Raw genomic sequence first — 22,478 nt, 5'->3', positions numbered from 1 at the left:
CTTTCCGTTTTCTTTCGCATGACGCGCGAAGCGAACAGCACACAGCACTCACTTGTCTTTCGCTCTTTCGTGTTTTACTTTTGGGCTTCTTTTCGCATTTGAGAGGAACGAGCACGAAACGAGAGACACGAGAGGCACGAGAGAACACGAGCGAAGCGAACGGCGAACAGACGCAACACAACGAAAGCAACGCGAATACCTTACTTACTTAATTCTCTTTCGGCTCAGTTGTCCATTTGCGAATTTTCCGCATTCATTTTTATTTGCATTTTCGCTTTTGTTTGCTTTTGCATCCTGCGATCCAACTGACTTGGCTCGGCGGCTCAATTGCAGTGCCGCAGCTCCCCGCTCACACAACCGAACGAACGAATCAACGAACGAACCAACTGCGCCCAGTCAGGAGCAGGAGGACAAACAAAAAAAAATAATAATAATAAAATAAAATGCAGAACCCGAACGCAGAGTTGTGAACGCGAACACGGTGCGAAGCGAAATAACGAGCTAAGATGGAGAGCAAGAGAGCGACGCTGCTCTGCCGCTGCTACTACTCGTCCCCGCGGCCCGACGGCGAAAACACGTATTCGCCGTATTCGCCCCGGCACGACGATACCCTTGCCGTCAAATGCACTGCACTATTGCAGGCAGTTGGCAGCAACCCGAATTTGTGGGGTGGCAGCTCTGTCACAAGGATTTCAATAATTTATAATAAAATAAAATAGTAATAAAAATAGTAATGATATTAACAATTATTTATGTAAAGGGAAAATAACACTGAGAGACCATGGTATATCCACGGTTAGGCAAAAGGCGAAATATAATTAATGTATGAATGTACGATTTTATATATGGAAGAAATTAAATTACTCATACGTAACTCGCCTAAAATGAGGAACGTTAACAGTTATGTTAATGCAGATATTAAAATTACTTAAACTGCATTTTATAATACATGTTTCTATTTTATTTAGTAATTTAATGTTAGTTTTATTTTGACGTCAGGCAGCCCTGCCAAAAAGTACCACTGCAAATTCCGAACATATGTTTATTTATTTAGGGCATTGCAGGGCCGGCTTCTTTTTTCCGCCCGGCCTACGTGTTGTTTTTGGCAAATGTTTGCTGCTCTGGCCTCTCTCTCGCTCTGGTTCTCGCCGTGTGCTCTCTCGCCGCGCTCTCCTGCTGTCGCGCTCTCTCTCCCTCTCTCTCTCTCTATGCTGCATGTGTGTGTTGTTGTTGATGCCTCTTTTGTTGCGTCGGCAAAAAAACACAAAAAAAAAGCGTAAAAGCAAAGCAAAAGGACTCGGCTCGGAAACACGAAGTACGGGGGTGGTGAATGGGAAAAATGGTAAATGGCAAGCGGCGAAAGCAGCTTCCCCCTCTGCCTTCCTTCGATAAAACGCTTGTTCGCTCTGTTTCTAGGCCAAGCACGTTTCTGTTGTCCTGCGAATTTTCCCCGAGTTTTTCCTCAACTTGCGATGCTGTGCCGTAGGTTGATGCTGCTGCTCCTGCTGTTGCTGCCATAATTGTTGTTTCCAAGGACGCAATAAAGGGATGCGGCATGGGAATCCTGCAAGTGTCAGGTGCCGACGCGTCCTTCGTCTCTCTCTCTCCGATTCCTCCGCTCTGTCCCTCTGCTCCCTCTATTGTCCTGCCACCCACATAACAATCATTTTCCCGCCTGCCGCCGAAGGACCATTGCGGGTAACTGGGTTAAAGGCAAGCCTTAATTGTCAGAGGGAAAATGTGGGGAAATTGTGTGAAACAGCGGCGGAAATGAGAAGAGCCCGTCGAGGAAAATCAATATCAATAGCTTTTTGCATTGCCTTCGCATTATTATGCAGCGCGCTCTTGACCAAATGGTCTTCGCCCCCTCTTCTTTAGATACTGTTTCTGGGGTGTTAAGCCAGGGAAAAGCCATTTTCCATATTGCCCCAACTGGTCAAGTGTTCTGGCAGGACATACACGCCATTTCCGCCGCAATGACATCATCAATTAGCCACGAAGGGCGCTTCGATCGATTATCCTAGTTATCGTTGGCTACCTATTCTATTCCGACCCATTTAAAATCCCCCCAAGCTCGGAAAATGCTCCCATTTTCATTGTTTTCCTTGCAATAACGCCCACTCGCTTAATTTTAAACAGAAATCGCTGTTTCTTTTCTCTGCGCTTTGATACAAAATTCACATTTAAATACACACGCACATACACCAGCGCACAGTTGCTTTGTGGCGCAGGCATATGTGTGCGTGTGTTTGCACTAAAGGCAATTGGAAAACGTAATGGCCGCCGACAAAATGCCACGCAGCAAGGCAAACGAAAGGCCAGGGTAAAGCAGAAGCACCGATAGGCGAATGGCGGCGCACAGCGCATTCGGCGATATGTGGATAAAAAGAAAACTTCCGGCAGAATGAAGCGGAACAGAGCCTAAAAGCTCATCGAAAAATCGACACTGCAACAACAACAAACATACAAAAGAAAGAAAAAACAAATATGGAGGCATATGAAAACCCACGTGAATCAGAGAGCGGCGGCGGCTGTGGCAGCAAACTAGCAATCGCCAAGAACGACCGAGGAAAAGAGAGAGAGAGAAAGAGACAGAGAAAGAGGGAGTGGAATGGAATGGAGAGAGAGCGAGGCAGAGAGCCTATGATCGCGGCGAATTCAGAGTTTCCAGAGAAGCCCAGCATTGCCGTCTTGGCACCATTTTCCCCATTTTCCCAGGTGCGCCGGTGTGTGCGTGTAGGTTGGTGTGGTTGTGTGTGTGCCCCCCAATTCGCAGACGGCGAGAAAACAGTTAAATTCCACACGCAAACAAGGCTTTTATGGCCACTCAACACAGACACACTCACACACTGGCACATCTGCGGCGCTCTCCGCCTTTCGCCTTTGCCTCGCTCTTTATCGGCCTGCTCTTTGTCATTGCAGCGTCATTCGCTTTGAATTTTCTTCATTTTCAGGTGCTTTTTTTGGTCATCTTTCATCGATTAGCTTTGAATTTTTCGCTTGCAATCGATCGTACTAGCCAAGTACTAACTGTTTTATGTTTAAAATTGTTAAATTTTGGCTTTTTAGGGGGAGAAAAAGGCCTTGGAAAATAGGGCCCATCAACATGGCGGCTCTGTCCGCCCCCCTCTCTTTCAAACCACCCTCTCAGTCATGGTCTGCACCGCCTAGCTCTTGTGGGCGGCGGTGTTGGTTGCTAACATGACATTTTTTGAATTTCTAGTATGGTTTTCCCAGGATTATTAATTTTCTGGGCCAGAAGGGGCTTAAATTTGGTTATTTAAAGGCCAAATAAATCATTTAATTAGGCATACAGCGTCCGTACAGCGTACTGTTAAGCGCACTGTTAGCCGACTGTTAGCGGCAAAAAGGCGTTAGTGCGTTTCAGTGTTTACATTTTTTTCCCCGAGATTTGAGTTTTTCAAGAAGACAATTTCCAGTTCCACGCAATATGATAACTAAATTACCAATTATCCTGGCTGCTATGTTCGGCTGCTGCTTGGCGGCGACACAGCCAGCGCAGGACACTCGTGTGCTGCCCGAGGGATTCGTGGACGCCGCCCAGCGCTCGACGCACACCAACAACTGGGCTGTGCTGGTGGATGCCTCCCGTTTCTGGTTCAATTACCGGCATGTGGCCAATGTCCTATCCATCTATCGATCGGTGAAACGCCTGGGCATTCCCGACTCCCAGATCATTCTGATGATTGCCGATGATATGGCCTGCAATGCCCGTAATCCGCGTCCCGGTCAGGTTTATAATAACGCCAATCAGCATATTAATGTCTATGGCGATGATGTGGAGGTGGATTATCGTGGCTATGAGGTTACCGTAGAGAACTTTGTGCGTTTGCTAACGGGACGCACACAAAATGGAACGGCACGCTCTAAGAAACTGCTCTCGGATGCCGGCAGCAATGTTTTGATCTATCTAACGGGTCATGGTGGTGATGGTTTCTTAAAGTTCCAGGACTCGGAGGAGATTACCAGCCAGGAGCTGGCCGATGGCATTCAGCAGATGTGGGAGAAGAAGCGGTAAGCTGGGGAACCTTGGTGATCCTTGAACTGAAATGGCTTACAAAAATCTTTCTTGTGGCAGTTACAACGAGCTGTTCTTTATGGTGGACACCTGCCAGGCGGCCTCCCTATACGAGAAGTTCACCTCGCCGAATGTCCTGGCGGTGGCCAGTAGCCTGGTGGGCGAGGATTCGCTGTCGGTAAGGCAGGAATTATGTTTTAATTCATGGTTTACATTTGTTATGACCTCTCTCCAGCACCATGTGGATCCCTCAATTGGCGTCTACATGATCGATCGCTATACTTACTATGCTCTGGAGTTCCTCGAGAAGGTTCAGCCCTTTAGCAAACGCACCATTGGCGAGTTCGTAAGTTTTTACATTTGAGTTTTTAGGGTTCTTCTAAGGTGGTTTTTTCCTTTTGCAGCTGCAAGTCTGCCCCAAGCGAGTGTGCATCTCCACAGTGGGCGTTCGCAAGGATCTGTATCGCCGCGATCCACACAAGGTGCCCATAACGGACTTCTTTGGGGCCATACGACCCACGCGCGTCTCCACCGATCGCATAAATGTGACCCTGGCCAATGAGGAGTGAGTTTTCCCAACGTAAAACTGGGAATAGAGCTGTTTTTAAGCTTGATTTTTGATATCTTTGCAGTGATTTTATTACCACGGACGAGTTGGTGGTGATGAAACCTTTTAAGATTGTCATTGAGCCGCAGTTTCCTACGGAATTTTTTAAATAAGAAAGAGAAACACTCGTATTCATGTGATAATATTAGATTTTATTCGTAAATACATCATTTCATTATATTAATACATTGTGTAATTTATTAAATTTATATGTGGTGTGATCTCGAATCGTGCTTTAAAAATTCTCAATTATGGGGGCTTAGTTCTCATTGTAGTTTATCCTTTTCTTTTATATATATATATATGTATATATATATTTGCTAACATTTCATTTTATCATTTTATCATCATTTTTATCTTTGAAATTAAAGACTACTTTCACTAATCAATCAATCAATCAATCAATCCATCGTCTAACATTCATATCAAATCAAAAACCAAAAATGTATATAAACAAATTACTTATAAAAGTTGCTACCGAAAAAAACGTCACAGTATTTCTAGAATTTTTGGTTTTAATGTTTCTTTTTTCTTCTTTTTTTTTATTATATTTCTTATTTATTTATTTATGTGTTTTTTGTTTTTTTTTTTTTTTTTTAATATTTTTGGTTTTGGGGCTTCACAATTTCCTAATTTGGGTTGTAAACAAATTCAAAGAGTAATAACAAATGGCCTCAGAACCGAGTTTTTTTGCTTATGTTTACTCTGGGTTTTCCATTTTCATATTCTTCTCTTTTATTTTTTTTAGCATATGGAAGGATCTACTTCGTTTGAATTATTGTTGAATTCATTGTTGAATCATTTCATACATATACACTTAGTATACATACATTTAATGGGTTTTTTTTTTAATAAACATTTTTTACTTCCATTTTCTTTCTTATTTGTTTACTTAATTTCTTTGCTTATTTTTTTTTTTATTATTTTTTATTTCTTATTTTTGTTTTTTCTTTTATTTTCTTTTGTTTTTTTTTGCATCAGTCCCATAATTTGAGTTGTAGGCTTGGGTTGTTGTCCTCAAGATCAAGATCCAGATTAAGCACCATAAGAAGTTTATATTGCATCCACGCTATACACTATGGGGGAGTGGTGTGTGGGGGGAGGGTTGGGTCTGTACGGATGCAAGTCGGTTTTAACCAAGAGCGGAGCTGGGTCTCATAAAGCGGGCATTCGAGTTGAGCATTCCAGTGAGTTTTTGGTACCTGGGCCTGGGTCTGGTAGAATGTTCATGTTCTGTCGTTAAAATTAGCTAACTAATGTCTATATCTTGCGATCTCCTCTCTCTTACTATCTCTCTTTGATGTATATATATTTACAAAGACAAAGATCCGCCGGCATCTGATCAAATCAGATGAATAATCAAGGGTACTGGGGATTTGGGGCTTGATTGATTTGAATCTCGGTTATAGTTTAAATCTAAAGTCTAACACTTATTCGATAACACGCTGTGCAAAAATATTTGTTTATTTTAATTACTTTCCTCTCCAGTTTTTCCTTTTTTCTTTTTTTTTTTTTTAATTTATCCTTTTTACTCTACAAAAAATGTTAATCCTTCTCTGCTAGCTTTCAATCTTAACCGATATTCGCTTGAATTTGCTTTTATTTCGTTATTGTTAATTGATTATTATGCCTTTTCGCTTATATAAACACACATATATATATAGCACTGTATGTTTTTTTATTATTTATGCTGTTTTATTTCTTTTTTTTTGTTAAAAAAACTACAGACAAAAAAAGAAAAGAACTCGAAAATAACATTTTTTTTTGAAGGCAATTTGATGTCAGACTCTTGCTTTTATTTTTCTCGTCTCGTCTCGTCTCGTTCGTCTTCGTTCTTCGTGTAAAAACGTGTTTGGTTTTTTAGCATACATACGTTTCGCTACTTCCGGTTCCGGTGGCGTTTACGGTTTCGGTTGCGGGAGAGGAAGTTTTTTATCAAAGGATCAAGGATCCTGTGGCTATTTAGTTTTTGCTGCTTACTCACAACAAAAATAAAGACTAAAAAAAAAAACATAAATAAAATGAATTTCCTGCCTGTGCGAGTGTGTGTTTGTGTGAGGACAATTTCCGGTGCCTACTTTACAGGGCAGCCGTTAGGTGGCGACACAGCCCAGAGCCATGTAAAGTGCATGTAAAATTCAAACTAGAAAGGATTTTTCTCAACCAAAAAATTAAGGAAATCAAAATAAATCAATAAAATGAAATATTTTATTATAATTTATATACAAACCAAAGGATTCTCTTGGGTTTCTGGGGAACAAATCAAAAACAAGAAAGAAAAGCAATATATTCAAGAATTACATTTATTCAAAAATGTTGTTAAAAAAAATGTATACAGACAGCAAAAAAATCAACAAAATTAATACATTTACAAAATAAAACGTAGTGTTTTTTACGACCATATAATATTATCGATAACAATCCGGGCATCGATACCGCCAATTTTTGGGGGGCGATGGGCGATTGGCGATTTTGTATTCTTGGGGGATGGGAGGATGGGGGGGTTGCGACGATTACACGATTACGATATACAATTGCGCAATCGGATTTTAGATTAAAAAAAAAATAATATAATATTATATATATATATAGTTATATATATATATATTTAATCCTTTCTCTTGCGCTTCTTCTCTCATTTTTCTCTTAGCTTTGTTTTTTGTTTCCATTTTTGTTTTTCATTTCTTAAGAAAGTTTACTTGTTTTTTGTTTTTGTTGTATGTACTATGCGTAATTAATGTGTAGTATGTGATTATGCGTCCTTAAATTAGGTATATAGTGTGTAAACAGTATGTGTGAGCGTGCTGTGTGTGTGTGTGTGTGTGTGAACGCTACCCCGCCTCGTCCCTCCTCACAGATCCTTGAAGATCCTTGCAGATCCTTCCTCGCATTCTTATAATTGGTTGGGAAATGCGTGTGTTTCTAAGATGCAGTTGATGTTGTCGAGTTCTTCTCATGCTCCCCCATGTCTTATACATATATGTGTTGTATATATATATAGCTAGTGTGTATGTGTGTGAGTGTATTTATGTATTTAACATGTGTGAGGGGGATTTTTATTAACTAACAGTTTCTAAACAGTATAAATCTGCAAGAGTTGCGAGCGAAGTTCGAACCAATAAAGGCTTGATGATGATCTCTGGCAGTCCCAGCGCTACTTCCGTTTCCCGTTTTCCACAAATTGCTCTAAACACTCTCTTCCCTCACTCCCTCCCACTCTATCTCTTTCTCTCACTGCCTCTGTTTCCAGTTTCCAAATTCCAGAAAACGGTTACTAATTATACTTGGTGTGGTCGCATTTCCAGCTCCTTCTCTCTCCTTCGTTACACATAATATATATACTATATATATAGGCCTATAGTTTACATACATTTAAAGTTAATACCAAAAAAAAAAAAAAAAAGAATAGAATAGAATAGATAACTGACATATGCACGCATCCTAAATGCTTGCTATTAGCTGTGTGTGGCATTGTGGCTACATTACATATACTCGCTACTCGTTACTCGTTACTCGTTACTCCCTACTCATTACTCGCTACTCCATACTCATTTAATCGTACGCCTTACTCATGTTAACACTTCAACTGCTCAAAAAAAAAAAAACATATGACATGATTTTACATATATTTTGCATTTAAAAATTGTTTAACTTCGCTCTCTCATAGTTACCTAGCTTCCTAGTTATTGTGAGGGGTGTGAGTTGTGTGTGTGTGGCGTATGTATGTATGTGTTTATATGGGATATGGTACAGGGTGTTCCAACAATTAAGACAAAACTAAAATACACGATAGATCAATTAGGCTCTACATTATGCATGTAGTAATAGTAATAATAGTATAGTTAATAGTAATAATAGTAATAATCGATAAGACAATAAACTAATGAATAGTTAATAGATAATGATATCCATAATTATACAAAAATCGCATGTATATATATATGTATGTATCGCATGTATCGCAATTGTACATGATCTAGTTCTATATCGTTTATCGTAATCATATATATATCGTAAATTGTAAATCGTAATCCGTAAATCGTAAGTGGTAATTAATAATCATAAAACATGCTCTCTAGGTGTACGATTCTAAAATAATTCAGTCATCAGGTAACATTGTTTTGAACACAACTACAGTAACAGAAGCTGAGGTGGTGGCAGGAGGTGTGGGGGAAGGATTTTGATTTCGATTTGAATTGGGATTTGAATTGGGATTGAATGCGGTTGAGGAGTTTGAGGCGTTCGAGTTGGATCTGGCAGTGGCGGCATTAAGATTATTATAATTATTATTGTTGTTGCTGGTATGTTGTTGTTGTTGTAGTGTTGTTGTTGTTGTTGTAGTTCTCTTGATTCTCATATTGATATTGGTTGTTGCTTGTTGCATTGCTGGCTGTGGCAGTGACTGTGACTGTGGCAGTGGTTCTTGTTCTGGTTGTTGTTGTTGTTGAAGTTGTTGTTGTTGTTGTTGTTGTTGTTGTTGTGGTGCTAATGTTGCTTGTGTTTGTGTCGTTCCAGCTCCAGCTGGCTCCTTCGGCGACACGGCAGTCCATTGTTGTTGTTGTTGTTGTGTTGCTTGTGTTTCAAATGAAATGTTGCATGTGCTTAATGTTCTTAGCGATGTTATTGATGTTGATGCAGATGTTGTTGATGAAGATGTCGTTGAGAGTGTGGCAGTGTGTGAAGCTAAGGCCAGTGGCAACTCCAGCTCATCAGTTTGGGTCTGTATGTTGACCATGTTGCTCATGTTGCTCATGTTGCTGGCATTGTTGCTGATCTTGTTGGTTCTGCAACAGTTGCCATTAAGCAGGCGTTGCTTGCTGCTGCTACTGTTGCTGCTACTGTTGCCGGTTGTCCTTGCTGCTGGCATGGCAAAGGAACAGGAACTGTGGTTATCTCTAACAACAGGGCTCACAATTCTTTTTGCTTACCATTCGCCAACAGATTTTGGCCATGATTTTGACCCAAATTCATTTGGCGATTTTGCCGGCTCTGTGCTGGCATTGCCGCTGGCATTTGCTTGCTGGCTGCCATCAAGCTTAGTCCTGTTCCGAGTCCTGCTCCGGATCCAGCTCCTGCTCCTGCTGCTGTTGCTGCTCCCACTCCCATACCTTTTGTGGCCGAGCTGCTGCCAAAGTTGATTATCCTTCGGGGCATTTTCTGTTGCTGCTGCTGCTGCTGCTGTTGCATTGCCAGCAATTGCTGCTGCTGCTGCTGCTGTTGACGCGCCGTGGCTATCTCACTGAGACTGGCCAAAGTCACCGCCGTCTTGAGCACATGCGCCGGCGTGGGCGATGTGGTGGTGGCTGCCGTCGTCGTTGCTGTTGTTGTTGTTGCAGGTGCTGTGGCTCCTCCTGCGGACATGGAGCGCTGTGACATTAAGGCCGTGTGTAGAATTGATGTATATTGTTGCTGCTGCTGCTGCTGTTGTGGTTGCTGCTGTTGATGCTCAAGTCTTTTGCTCTCTTCTAAACTGTTGCTGCTGCCATGATGGTTTGATGCCTTGCCCGCCGCCGGAGTGTGGCTATTGCTGCTTCCACTGCTACTGGAATAATCCCTGGCAGTGTCCGCGGATGAGGAGGAGGAAGAGGAGGAGCGGGCTATCTGCTCGGCAGCCGCCGTCAAGGTGGCCAAGGTGGCTGCTGCTCCGCTTAGCAGTGAAGTCTTTAAAATGGACGTGGATGTGGATCGTGACTGCTGTTGCTCCTCCTCCTGCTGCTGCTCCTCCTCTTGGTCCTGCTCCTGGGCCCCAATCTCAATCTTGATTTTGGGCAAATCACGCAGCAGTTGATGCTGCTGTTGCCTGCTCCTGCGCCGCTCCAGCTGCCGCTCCTGCTGCTGCTGCTGCTGCTGCTGTCGCTCTGGTATGGTTTCGGGTCCTGGCGTTGTTGCTCCTCCTCCTCCTCCTCCTGGCTGGTGATGGTGGGCAGTGGGCAGCAGGCCGTGCTCAAGCATCTGCTACCTTATGCTCGCCGAGTTTAGCACGAAGGGCACATAGAACATCTTGCTCTCGAGCAGCAAACTGGCGGCGGCCTGGATCTGCAAGTTAGGTAAGCGAAAAGCCAAATGGAAGTATCGGAATACAAGGATTAGTTAGGGATCAAGGGATCTATATCTATTTCTATATATATAGAGAGAATGTAATTTATCATATTTATCAAGCCACTTATCGGATTTATCGCTTTAAATATCGATAAATCTTCCCTAAAGTATCATAAATCCTTAATACGCACCTCTGGTATGTGGGATAACAGCTCGCTGAGCCTCGCCTGCGGATTCTGCGGTGACGAGTTCTGCAAATAAGAGCGCAGCACCTGAACGTACCGCTCCTGGATGCTCTCCAGTTCCACTTCTGCTGGATTTACAAACGGAACAAAAACGGGTATAACATGAGCACTGAGTTACGGGGTGAAATCGGAGCACGTACCTTTGTTCAGCAATATGTAGACCTTGAGGCAAACATACTCCTCCATCTTGAGCTTGATGCGCCGAAACATGATGGTAATCTGGGTCATCTTGTCCACCATATGACCAACGTCCAGCTTCAGCTGCTCCATGGCAATGGGCTGACCCATCAGCGTGGTGAGGCAGGTCTGCAGCGTACTTAGATGCGAGTTCACCTCGCTGACAAACTCCGGATCATCCTTGTGCAGCGGCTGGGCGGGCGATGGCAGTGGCGTTGTGGTCGGTGTCGTGGCCAACGGCGTTGATGCCGGCGAACCGTGCCTACTGCTGCCAGTACCAGTTATCGCTGCTTGTCCCGCCACCGATCCACCATCACCGCGTCGCTTGCCATGCAACGCCTGATAGGCGGCCGTGGTCAGAATCAAAATCTCATGCCACTTGTCCGTCAGCAGTTTGGTGTGTATCTCCACGGGTATTTCCAGATAGAAGGGCAACTTCTTTGTCCACGAGACCAGCTTGTGCACAATGGAGTCACCGATGTTGCACAGCTTCTCGCTGATCTCCGACTTGTCCTCCAAGAACTCACTGAAGTGCGGCAGCGTGGCAATATCCTCCATGGCATCGCAATCGATCAGGGTCTGGATCATGGCAAGGGCGTGCTCATAGGAGATCTGGCGATCCTTCGATGAGCTAACCGCCGAGTCCAGGCGATGCCGCAGATGCACAATCTCGCTGGGATTGGTTAGTGCTGTTTTCAGTATGGTTCCATTCACCAGATGCGGCGGCAACTGGGCGGCAGCATTGCCTCCACCACCGGCCACGCCTCCTCCTCCTCCTCCAGAGCCAGCTCCACCGCCGCCACCTCCACTGGTTTGCTGGTGATGATTCGGATGATGTTGCTGCTGTTGCTGCTGCTGCTGGTGCGGGGAGCTCAGCTGGAGATGCGGCGACGTCTGCTGCTGCTGTTGCGCCGGACTATGTATCGGTGGCGCCTGCAACAGCTCTGGCTTGAGCACGGGACCCAGGAACATGGGTTTCATGTCCATCAGCTTGGCCTGCTGCTGCTGCTGCTGCTGCTGTTGTTGCTGCTGCTGCTGTTGTTGTTGGGCTGCTGCTGCAACGGCTGCTGCCAGTTGCTGTTGCTGTGGCGAGAGCAGGTGATGCGGCGATAGCTGCGGATGATGCTGCTGCTGCGGATGGTGACCCACTTGGTGACCCACCACCTGATGACCCTGATGATGCAGATGATGCAGTGGCGAATGCAGCTGCTGATGCTGCTGTTGCTGCTGCTGCTGGTGTTGCTGCTGCGCCTGCTGCTGTTGCTGGTGCTGCTGCTGCGCTTGCTGCTGCTGCTGCTTCTGGTTGGTCTTCTTGTGCTTCTTGTACTTTACCTTGTACAGATTGTAGACGGCGCCGCTGTTGCGACCGCCAGGCATGCGATCCTCGCGAACAGCTGGGGGGAAGAGAGAGAGAGAGAGTAGGAAGGGTTTAAGGATTATGGATCATGGATCATGGAAAAGGGATTATGGATTATCAAAGATTATTAAAAGAAACCAATATTATCAAGGTTTCCAATAGAAGTTTTGAGGGAGCAACCTTAACCACTCACCTTGCAGCACCATGCCCTGCTCGATGCACTTCTTAAATCGACAATACTGACAACGGTTGCGCTGTGCTTTGGTTATCTCGCAGGTTCCATCCGCCACGCAGGTGTAGACACGCCTGTTCTGCACCGTCCGCTTGAAGAAGCCCTTGCACCTGATCAGAAAAATATAGAAAATATATACATACTCCAGGGAATTGGGATTTTTGAATCCAAAATAACAACACTCACCCTTCGCACGTGATGATGCCATAGTGAAGGCCGGTGGCCTTATCCTCACAGATCATGCACACCAGCGGCTGCTCATCCTCGTCCGTGGGCTCATGCGGCGCCTCTAGGCCACCGCCTACACCGCCGCGTCCGCCCAGTGCACCGGCAAGGGTCCCACCACCACCCAAGCCCGTGGAGTTGGAGCTCCCCCACTGTTGCTGCTGGGCACTGAGATTCAGTGCCTGCAGCTGGCCAGGCGGCAGCTGGGAGTAGTCACCCGCCCACAGGCGCTCCATATTGAGGGCATGGGGCGTGCGAAAGGGATGCGGCCGGGCTCGCATATCCTGGATGCGGGTCTGGCCCAGGGAGAGCAACAGCTGGGCGGCCTCCTCATTGTTTTGCGGCGTCACGGATGAGGGCGTGCCCGCGCCGGATACCGAACCGCCACCGGAGGAGCTGGGCGTTAATGAACCCGCCGAGGGCGAGGATAGGCAGTGTTGTTGCTGTTGCTGCTGCTGTTGCTGTTGCTGCGATTGTTGCTGCTGCTGCGTATGCTGGTGATGCGGCGACTGCTGTTGCGGATGCTGTCCTGGATGCTGCTGCTGCTGCTGCTGTTGCGCCACCGATGGCGGTGGCGGCTCATAGCCCCAGACCATGGTGCGAACGCCACAACTTTCACCCATAATCACTGTGGGCGTGCCCCTTGGCGGCGTCTGTGAGGGCGTTTGCGGCGATAGTTGCGACGAGGATGAGCTGCTGGAGGGATGCGGCGATGGGCATTGGACGGATCCACCACCTGGTATACCGCCATTTCCACCGTTTCCACCATTTCCACCGCTGCCATTGCCACCGCCACCGGAAACGGAGACAGGCCTTAGGTTGCCCAGTGGTCCGCCAATAACCTCCGGCTTCACTCCATTGATCCGGGCATTGCTGAAGCATACCATCCGTTGGGCGGCCACAGCGGCAGCTGCTGCTGCTGCTGCTCCACCAGCGGATTGCATTAAATGCGGCAAACCGGCGGCCACCTGTTGGTGCACCTCGCTCTTCACCCGAAACAGAATGGCCGCATCCCGGTTGCTGTTTCTCAGCGCCAGCGAGGCGGGATGCATCAGGGCCAGGGCCTGGGGCTGCTGCTGCTGCTGTTGATGCTGCTGCTGCTGCTGTTGGTGGAGATTGTGTTGCTGCTGGTGAAGATTATGCTGCTGCTGGTGGAGATGTTGCTGCTGCTGTTGCTGATGCTGCTGGTGATGCGGCGACAGGTGACGCTGACCCACCTGATTGGGCTCCTTCTTCACGCGCACCAAGGAGTGCGGCGAGTGTTGCTGCTGCTGCTGCTGTTGCTGCTGCTGTTGCTGATGCTGCTGCTGTTGCTGTCCCAGCAGATGATGCAAATGTAGCTGCTGCTGTTGGGTAAGATGCTGCATGGACTGGCTAAGCAGATGCTCTGTGGGCGGGCTGCTCTTGCGCAGCGTCAGCGGCTGGGTGAGCTGCTGATGGAGATGGTGTGTCTGGACAATGGCCGACTGTCCCAGGCTACCATGCGATGGTGGGCTGGCGGAGACGCGACTCAAATGCTGCTGGGAAGAGCTAATGGATTGCTCTCGCTCCCGATCCCGATCCCGGTCACGGTCACGATCGCGATCACGATCTCGCTCCCTTTCCCTTTCTCGCTCTCGTTCTCGCTCCCTTTCCCTCAGCGTGCTGGAGGTGGAGGAGGGCGAGGCTATGGGCGGCGGTGGCTCTGACTTGATCCTTGAGGGCGTCACTAGCACTGTCACATGTCCCGCTGCTGCCGCCGCCGCCGCCGCTGCTGCTGCTGCTGCTGCCGCCGCCGCTGCTTTGGATTCCTGTTCCCTTTGGAAGGCCAACATCTTGGTGGACACACTGAGCAATCGCTCCTCCTTCACCGAACGTATCACACTCATGCCCGCCTCGCTCAGCTTGGCGCTGGTGCTACCACTGGACACGGAGGACACCACACCGTTGGTGGGCACCACCGTCGTTGAAGCCGCCGTTGTTGTCGTCGTCGTTGATGGCTTCTCCTCGAGGGAATCGGGCGAGGCTCGACTGCTGCCGCTGCCGCCATTGCTAGCGTTGCTGCCATTATTGTTTTGATGTTCCTGGCCTCCCATGCCAGGTGCAGATCCAGCTCCTGTTCTACCCTCAGAGGCCGTTGGCTCTGTCTGCTGTTGCTGCTGCTGCTGTTGCGCCGGTGGCGGTGACATCACCGTGGAGGCCGCTGCCGCTGAGATCGCACTGCTGGAGGAATGGATCTCCGCCTGATGTGGCTCCTGCTTGATGTGGTTCTTGCCACTGCTGTTGGTGCTACTGCTACTGCTGCTGCTGCTGGCGGGACATGTGGAGGAGGCTCCAATTCCACTTCCAGTACCAGCTGTTGCACTTCCCGCCCCCGCTCCAGCAGTGGGCGATGTGCTGGATGATGAGGATGATGATGATGAGGAGGCGGATGATGTGGATGATGAGGCGGAGGAGAGTGTTGTGGAGGATGTCGATGAGGTGGCCACCGCTGCTGTTGTCGATGATGTGGAAACCGCTGTACTTGCTCCTCCACCGGTTCCACCTCCACTTGCTCCACCTCCTCCTCCTGCTCCTCCTCCTCCACCCGTTTCCGCCACGGCTGCCACCACTGCCGCCAAGGAAACGGTAACCGCCGGCGAGGACGCATTTAGGGGCAGTGGCAAAGGCAGGGGCAAGGGCAGGGCCATGGGCAGGGGCATGGAACCTAGTCCGGATCCCACACCAGATCCAGATGTTGCCACCACACCACCACCACCTCCGGCACCACCTGGACCACCTACCACCGTGGAGCTGCCGCTGTCGCAAAGCTTGGGCGACATGGGCGCCAGCAGATCCGGCGACGAGGTGGACGTGTCCGCAATGGACTCGCCGTCACTGCTGCATCGCGAATCGATTTTCCGCCGTTTGAGTTTGAGGTCTTGAAAAAGGCTCATTTTATCGAGCTCGCTGTACGGGCCACGGCTCAGTGTCATAATTCCTAAACGGGGATAAATAATAATAAAAGCGAGAGAGAGAGAGAGAGATTGGATTTAGTTATCAAGGACATTAGAATGGGAGTACTCCCCCTATATAGTTGAGAGATCTCTAAAGAGATCTTGAAATTAAATAATTATTAATAATATTATTCTATAAAAGTCAGTGTCATAATTCCTAAACGGGGATACATAATAAAAGAAGCAAGAGATAGGATTTAGTTATCAAGGACATTAGGATGGGAATATTACCCCTATATAATTGAGAGATTATCCCAAATAGATCTCCAAAGAGATCTTGAAATTAAATAATTAATTAACTATTAATAATTTTATTCAATAAAAGTCAGTGTCATAAAATCAGTGTCATATCACTAAATAATTCCTTCAGGCTTAGTAGGAAAGTCTAGAGAAATCTGGCTAAGCCTAGGTACCTTTATATGTACATATATGTTTTGCAGTTCAAGTGGGTTTCCAAATTCCCCAAAGCTAACTTTTAATATATTAATAATATTAATATTAATATTAATATTAATCCATTAAGAAATATATATTAAACCATTGATATACAATTTCCAAGAAGTTTTTTATCTCTAAATTCCCTAGATGAATTCATGTCTGAATTTCAGAAAGAATTAATCTCTCATTTTTAAGATAATTATGAATAATATTATAAGAAAATATTCTTCATTATAAATATTATTAAAATTCTTTAATTATTCCAGCAAAAATAAAATATATATAGGCAGCTTCTAGATCTAAGGTCAGACTCTAGAGGCATTTTAGGAAATGAAAATAATGTAAAAGTATATTTTATATATTAATTAATTATATAAATTAATTAATACGACAAGAAATGTGATCCCTAAAGGACTTTCTCAATCACTATTGAAGACTATAAGCATTCTTTCACAATTTAATCATCCTTCAAACTTGCGAATGTTTTCTAACTAAAATAATAATCCAAATTAAATATAAAATATATATTATAAATAATATATATATAAATATATATGTATATATTCGAAATAAAATAAAAAATATACCCTTGCAGCTTAAAAAATTATTCATAACTCAGCCAAAACTCCATTAATTTATATATGGCAAGCTTTTTAATGTTCATTTTTAATAGATTAACAAATCTGCATAGTTTATTTAACATCTTAAAATATTTAAAAAGTTTTTACACCTTTATTATGTAATTATTTTATTATGTAATTATTTTATTATATGAAACATTTTTTTGGACAAATTAAAATTTAAAAATATCATAACTCAGTCAAAAAAGCATCAAATTCAATTCGGTAAACTTTGCTATGCTAGTTTTTCTTAGGTTAACAAATCTCTTAATTTTTGAAAAAATAAATTTTTTTAATAATTTTTCCAAATTTTAACGATGTAACCCCTTATCAAATTTTGAAAAAAATTAAAAAAATTTTTTTTTTGTCAGACATATCTAGAAAGATGCGCCTGTTAATGCTGATCAAGAATATATATGGTTTATAGGGTGGGAAATGATTCCTTCATTGGCTTTTAAGCTTTTGACTTAAATTAGAATACACTGCAAGGGTATAAAATTAGAATTAAATTACAATTAAAATATATTTTAAATGATGATTTTCAAAATTTATTATGCTTACTTTAGGGTCTAAACTTTGCTCAATGATTGCTCTATAAGATTTTTCAATTTAAACGATTTAAATACAATTAAACTGATTTATTTTCCAGTTTTTTTTTTCTTGTAATTAATTAACTTATTTTTTAAAAATTCATTTGATAATAAAATCTAATACCAAATGATTTTCCTTAGCCTGAGAAATTCTTAACCTATGAATCTTCGACATAAATTGTATAGTTTTTATAAATAAGTTTGCATAAATTTGTTGCGGAAGTTTCTGCTTTTGTCTTTTATTTTTATTTTTTATTTTTGTCGGAACTAGGCTTTGTTTTTGCATCGATTTGCGCTGATGGAATATAAACAAATAGCCAATGAATTTGCATTTACTTCCCCACGGAGCTAGAGCCAAGCTCAAAAAAAAGCAAATAAAACTGGTTAAAGCGCGGGCAAAAGAAGTCAAAGAATTGGCCAAAACGAATGGGCCAAGATACGGATCCACGAGATTCGAGAAATTTGGCTTAATTACACGACATCGATCGATCAGCGGCAGCACTAGGCCAAGATTAATGTGATAAATGCTGGCTCGAAGTCTTTCCCTTGGAAATAGGTCACTTTTCGATCCAAAAGTTGTGGTCTTTATTGGTTCTAGTTTTTGTTTACGATCAATAAATATCTGCCAAGTGTTTCTAGGGTTGTTTTTTTTGTGTAGAAACAAATTAATGCTTTCAATGAAGGGATTATAAAATTTAAATAAAAACTAAAAAAAGAACATTTAGCTTAAAAAGAAATATTGAGAAAACAATTTAAAGAGTTAAAGAACAAAGTAAAATATTAATAAAATAATTTACAAAATTGAAGATCAAAGTTTTGTAGAATTTTCTTTTTAAAAACGATTTTAAAATAATTAAAGTGGTTTATTTTCCAGTTCTATATTTTATTTTTTAGCATTATTTACTAAAAATTACTTAGAAACCAAAGAGAAAAATTTTAATTACAATTTAAAGAGTTAAAAACCATAGTTTTTTTTTATTTTTTCTATAGGAAAAGATTAAAAAAAATTAAATTGATTTATTTTTTAGTTTTAGGATTTTTGTTTTTAATATTTTTTAGTAAAAAGAACATATAGACCCATGAAAAATATTGTGAATATAATTTAAAAAGTTAAAAAAACATAGTTTTTAATATTTTTCTACACAAAAATGAATATGATTTATTTTCCAGTTTATTATTTAATTTTTAAGCATTATTTCCTTTCTTTTGAGAAAATTTAAAAATGAAATTAAAGTCTTATAAAATATATCTTAAAGATAGAGGAAATATATATCTGAATAATCATGTAAAAGTTCTCTAAATGATCTTCTATATAATACTTCATTTTTCCTTACTTTAAGAAATGAAATTTCTTGTAAACTATTTTATATATTTCATATCAATATAGTTATAGACTTTCATTTCTGTGTAGGCTACAAACAACAGCTGAACTTTCGTTCATTTCTAAAGTTCTATATCTCTCCCTTTCTCCGGACCAATTCGGTCACTTGGTGCGTTGGCCCAGCAACGAGTTCTCTATCTCCATTTGGATTCCCATTTCCAATGCCCCAATGGCCATATATATATATTCCCTTTCCGAACCGATCTCCCTCCCCCCGTTTCTATCTATATCTATCTAATACCGATCTCTCTCTCTCCACTCGGCTCGGATTCGGATCGTCATCGGGCCGAACCGAACGAAGTTCTCTGGGAGATCTCGTACTCGTGCTCGGGTGCTCGTACGCATTCGACGACGACAATGTCGTTTGTGTGTGTATTTTTAAAATTTGACCTATTTTCATTATCAAGCGCAAGATTATTCTAAACAATAAAAACCATGCGTATGCGTCTATATCTTTCCTCTTTTTTTTTGTTGTTGTTAGAGTCTGTGTGTAGGCGCGTGCACACGCAACTGTATACATAGACTAGAGAGTTCAGATAGAGAGACATATGTAGGTATATATGTAGAAGTCACCTGTGCCTAATGTGTATCTATGTATCTGTATCTGTATCTGTCACCTGGTGGCTAGAGATCAACAGAGAACTGCATTCGAGAGGCAAACAAAAACAAGCCACAATTTACGATTACGATAGCATCTAATCTTAACTGAATAATCAGCATTTTAAGGTAGATTTAATAAAGATCGAAGAAGGAATCAATATCAAAAAAGTTGACTATAATTTATGGATGTATATCGTAGCTACACTGACTTCTAGAGTTCATAATAATAGTATACCCAAAAATATAAGTTTTAAATATACTAATTCATGTTTTTATATTAATTTCAAGTAATTTTAAATAATTTTTATATATTTTTTTAAGGGTTAGTTTAGTACTTGGTACTTGGGTGAGTTAAATTGTAGAGCTTTTGGGGGTATGTGGGTGCGTGTGTGCATTGGGTATCTCTAATTATCTAGGGTTAGTGGGTTTTTTCAAATATTTTATTTTTTAAATATTATTTGTCACAAAAATTTACCTATTGATGTCATAATTTTAGTTTTTTCTTGTCTTTGCCGATTTCTCAAAAATTTTTTTTAGATAAAAACAAAAAGTTGTCTTTGCCGATTGTTGTTGATTTGCATTTGCTTTTGCTTTTGTGTGTGTTTTCTGTGGTGTGTTTCTGGTTTGTTTTTGGCTTTTTGTTTTTATTTTGTTGTTGTTGTTCTTGCTTTGAATTTAGATTTGTTGTTGGTATTGTCATTTGTACTGTGACTCTCGTTCAGGAAGCATCTAGACTTGGCCGGTCTCTGCCCCGCTGCCGCAGAGTCAGAGTCTGAGTCCAAGTTGCATGCATTCCAAAAGTTGTTGGTGTTTTTTTTTTGTTGTTGTAAGTTTTCTTTGGTGTTGTTGTTGTTGGAATTTTGTTGTTGATTGTTGTTAGGGGGAAGGTTGTGATATATATATATATAGTTTTTCTTTCAATTTTCTTTGCCAATTTTGTTGTTGGGTGATGCTGAAATTTGGAATTGGAATTGGGTTTTTCGTTTTTTTTTGGGGTTTGTTTTTTCTTTGCGAAAATGAGTGGTAGTGCTTGGGGAAGAGGGGGGCGTTGCGTTTATCTTATTGAGGGGGGTGGGGGGTTCTAGGTTATTATAATGGTTATATATTATATAATATATATATAGTATGTATAATATTTAAATGGGATAATGCAATACTAACGGCAAATGGGCGGCATACGAGACTTTTTCTTATAATAGTTATTGTAATTGTTGTAATGGATATTGTTGTTGTTGTTCGTATTGTTGTTGTTGTTGTTGTTATTATTGCTACTATTATTATTGTTGTTGTTGTTGTTGTTACTAATTGTATTATTATTATTGTTGCAATTGCTATTGTTATTATGGGAATTGCACTTGTTGCACTTGTTGCCTCCGGAATTGTTGCACAACGAAGTGGTAGCTACTCCTGCTCCTGCTGATGATGATGATGATGATGATCCTGCTCCTACTGTTTTCAGTCGAATATTGTCATTATCCTGTGACTCCCCTTTGATGTGGCTTAAATCCGTGCAGCCGGAGCTAGATGATGTGCCTGTCGGCGGCTGTTGGCCATCTTCAGGGACGACGACATCATCATCATCATCATCATCAACAACATCATCGGCATCTTCATCGGCCTCAGCATCAGCATCAGCCTTACTAGAAGCTGTCTTTGCCTTTGAAGCATTTGATGGTGGATTATCCGCAGCATCTGCTGCTGCTGCTGCAGCTGCATCCTCCTCGGCCGTGGTGTTGGCTTCACCATGATGGTGATGGTAGTGATGATGGTGATGATGGTAGATATGATGGTGGCGATCATTCGGAAATGGTTCTTGCTGCTCATTATTATTGCTATTGCTATTTCCGCCTGCCGCTGCTGCTGCTGCTGCTGCTGCCAAACCGGAATCAACATCGTGGCTGCTGGCGCTTGAGTTTAGCTTAATATTATTATTATTATTGTTATTGTTATTCAAACTGTTGATGTGACTGCTGCTGCCATTGGTGTTGTTGGTGTTGTTATTGCTGCTGCTGCTGTTGTTGTTGTTGCACTTCTTAAGCAGCGTCTTGTTTAACGGCGTCTTGATAATGGTCAGCTGATCTTCGCGAGGATCACTGCCACTGTCATGATGGCCATGGCCATTCAACAGCAACCGCTGCTCCTCGTGGCCATTCAGCGAGGTGGCTTCGCTGGGTCCACCACACAGGCAGGAATCCTCGCCAGCTGCTGCTGCTGCCACCGCTTCCTTCGGCTCAAGGATCAGCGGCTGGTTGGCATTCATTTGGGCTCGATCCTAGGTGGGCAGGTACACAAACGAATCCAGGGCCATCATTGGTAGCTTTTTGCCCCTACAAGTCCACATTTTCTAGCATTTTTTTAAACACTGTTTTTTAGTTTTCTACTTTGTTGTTTTTTTTTTTTTTTTTTTTTGAAAATTTCACACAATAATTATTTAGTTTTTGTTTAATAGAAGAAGAAGTCTGCGTCCATTGCCAAATTATTATTGAACTTAAAAAGAAGCACTTGAAAAAAATGCAGAAGATGAACGATTTTGAGTTTATTTTGAGATTTCTTTTTTGAGATTTTGATTTTGAGTTTTGAGATGAGCGAGTGTGGGAGGATGTTGTGTGTTTCTGGCTGGCTTTCTTTATTATTTATTTAAAATTTTATTTCATATTTAAGATTTAATAATCTTGTTTGTATTTTTTATTTTATTTTTTGTGTGTGTTTTTTTTTATGGTTTTGGGGACTGGGTCAAAACTAGGGGGCACATACCACTCTTTAGGCTTTCTTTCTTTCTTTTCGATTCTTGGCTAAATCTAATATTTATTTGTTGTTGTTTTTTTCTTTTTATTTTTGTTTTTTGTAACTATAACACAAACATTAAAAAAATTCGTTTCGATTTTTTGTTTCAAACCGCACCGAAGAAGCTTCTCTTCCGCGTCCAAAAAAAAAACACAACTTTTGAAAAACA

General features: G+C 42.6%; 2 protein-coding genes across 2 annotated transcripts; one reads left to right on the top strand and one right to left on the bottom strand.

The window, feature by feature from the left end:
* The first annotated feature begins 3,385 nt into the window (after positions 1-3,385).
* PIG-K (Phosphatidylinositol glycan anchor biosynthesis class K) lies at positions 3,386-4,830 on the top strand. Its single transcript, XM_017174913.3, has 5 exons — positions 3,386-4,035; positions 4,100-4,217; positions 4,275-4,385; positions 4,444-4,604; positions 4,672-4,830. Exons 1-5 carry the CDS (start codon positions 3,452-3,454, stop codon positions 4,757-4,759), a joined length of 1,062 nt encoding a protein of 353 aa, XP_017030402.1. The 5' UTR covers positions 3,386-3,451; the 3' UTR covers positions 4,760-4,830.
* Positions 4,831-7,075: 2,245 nt separating this feature from the next.
* On the bottom strand, positions 7,076-21,994 carry Hr4 (Hormone receptor 4). Its single transcript, XM_070288512.1, is given in 7 exon segments — positions 7,076-9,506; positions 9,575-10,682; positions 10,877-10,998; positions 11,071-12,501; positions 12,658-12,806; positions 12,883-15,880; positions 20,687-21,994. Coding segments are annotated over 7 exon segments (7,668 nt in total). The 5' UTR covers positions 21,786-21,994; the 3' UTR covers positions 7,076-8,745.
* Positions 21,995-22,478: the final 484 nt, after the last annotated feature.

Source organism: Drosophila kikkawai, chromosome X, assembly GCF_030179895.1.
Source record: "Drosophila kikkawai strain 14028-0561.14 chromosome X, DkikHiC1v2, whole genome shotgun sequence".
NCBI classification, from domain to species: domain Eukaryota; kingdom Metazoa; phylum Arthropoda; class Insecta; order Diptera; family Drosophilidae; genus Drosophila; species Drosophila kikkawai.
Note: the sequence above shows the minus strand (reverse complement) of the source record. Positions and strands in the feature narration are given on the sequence as shown.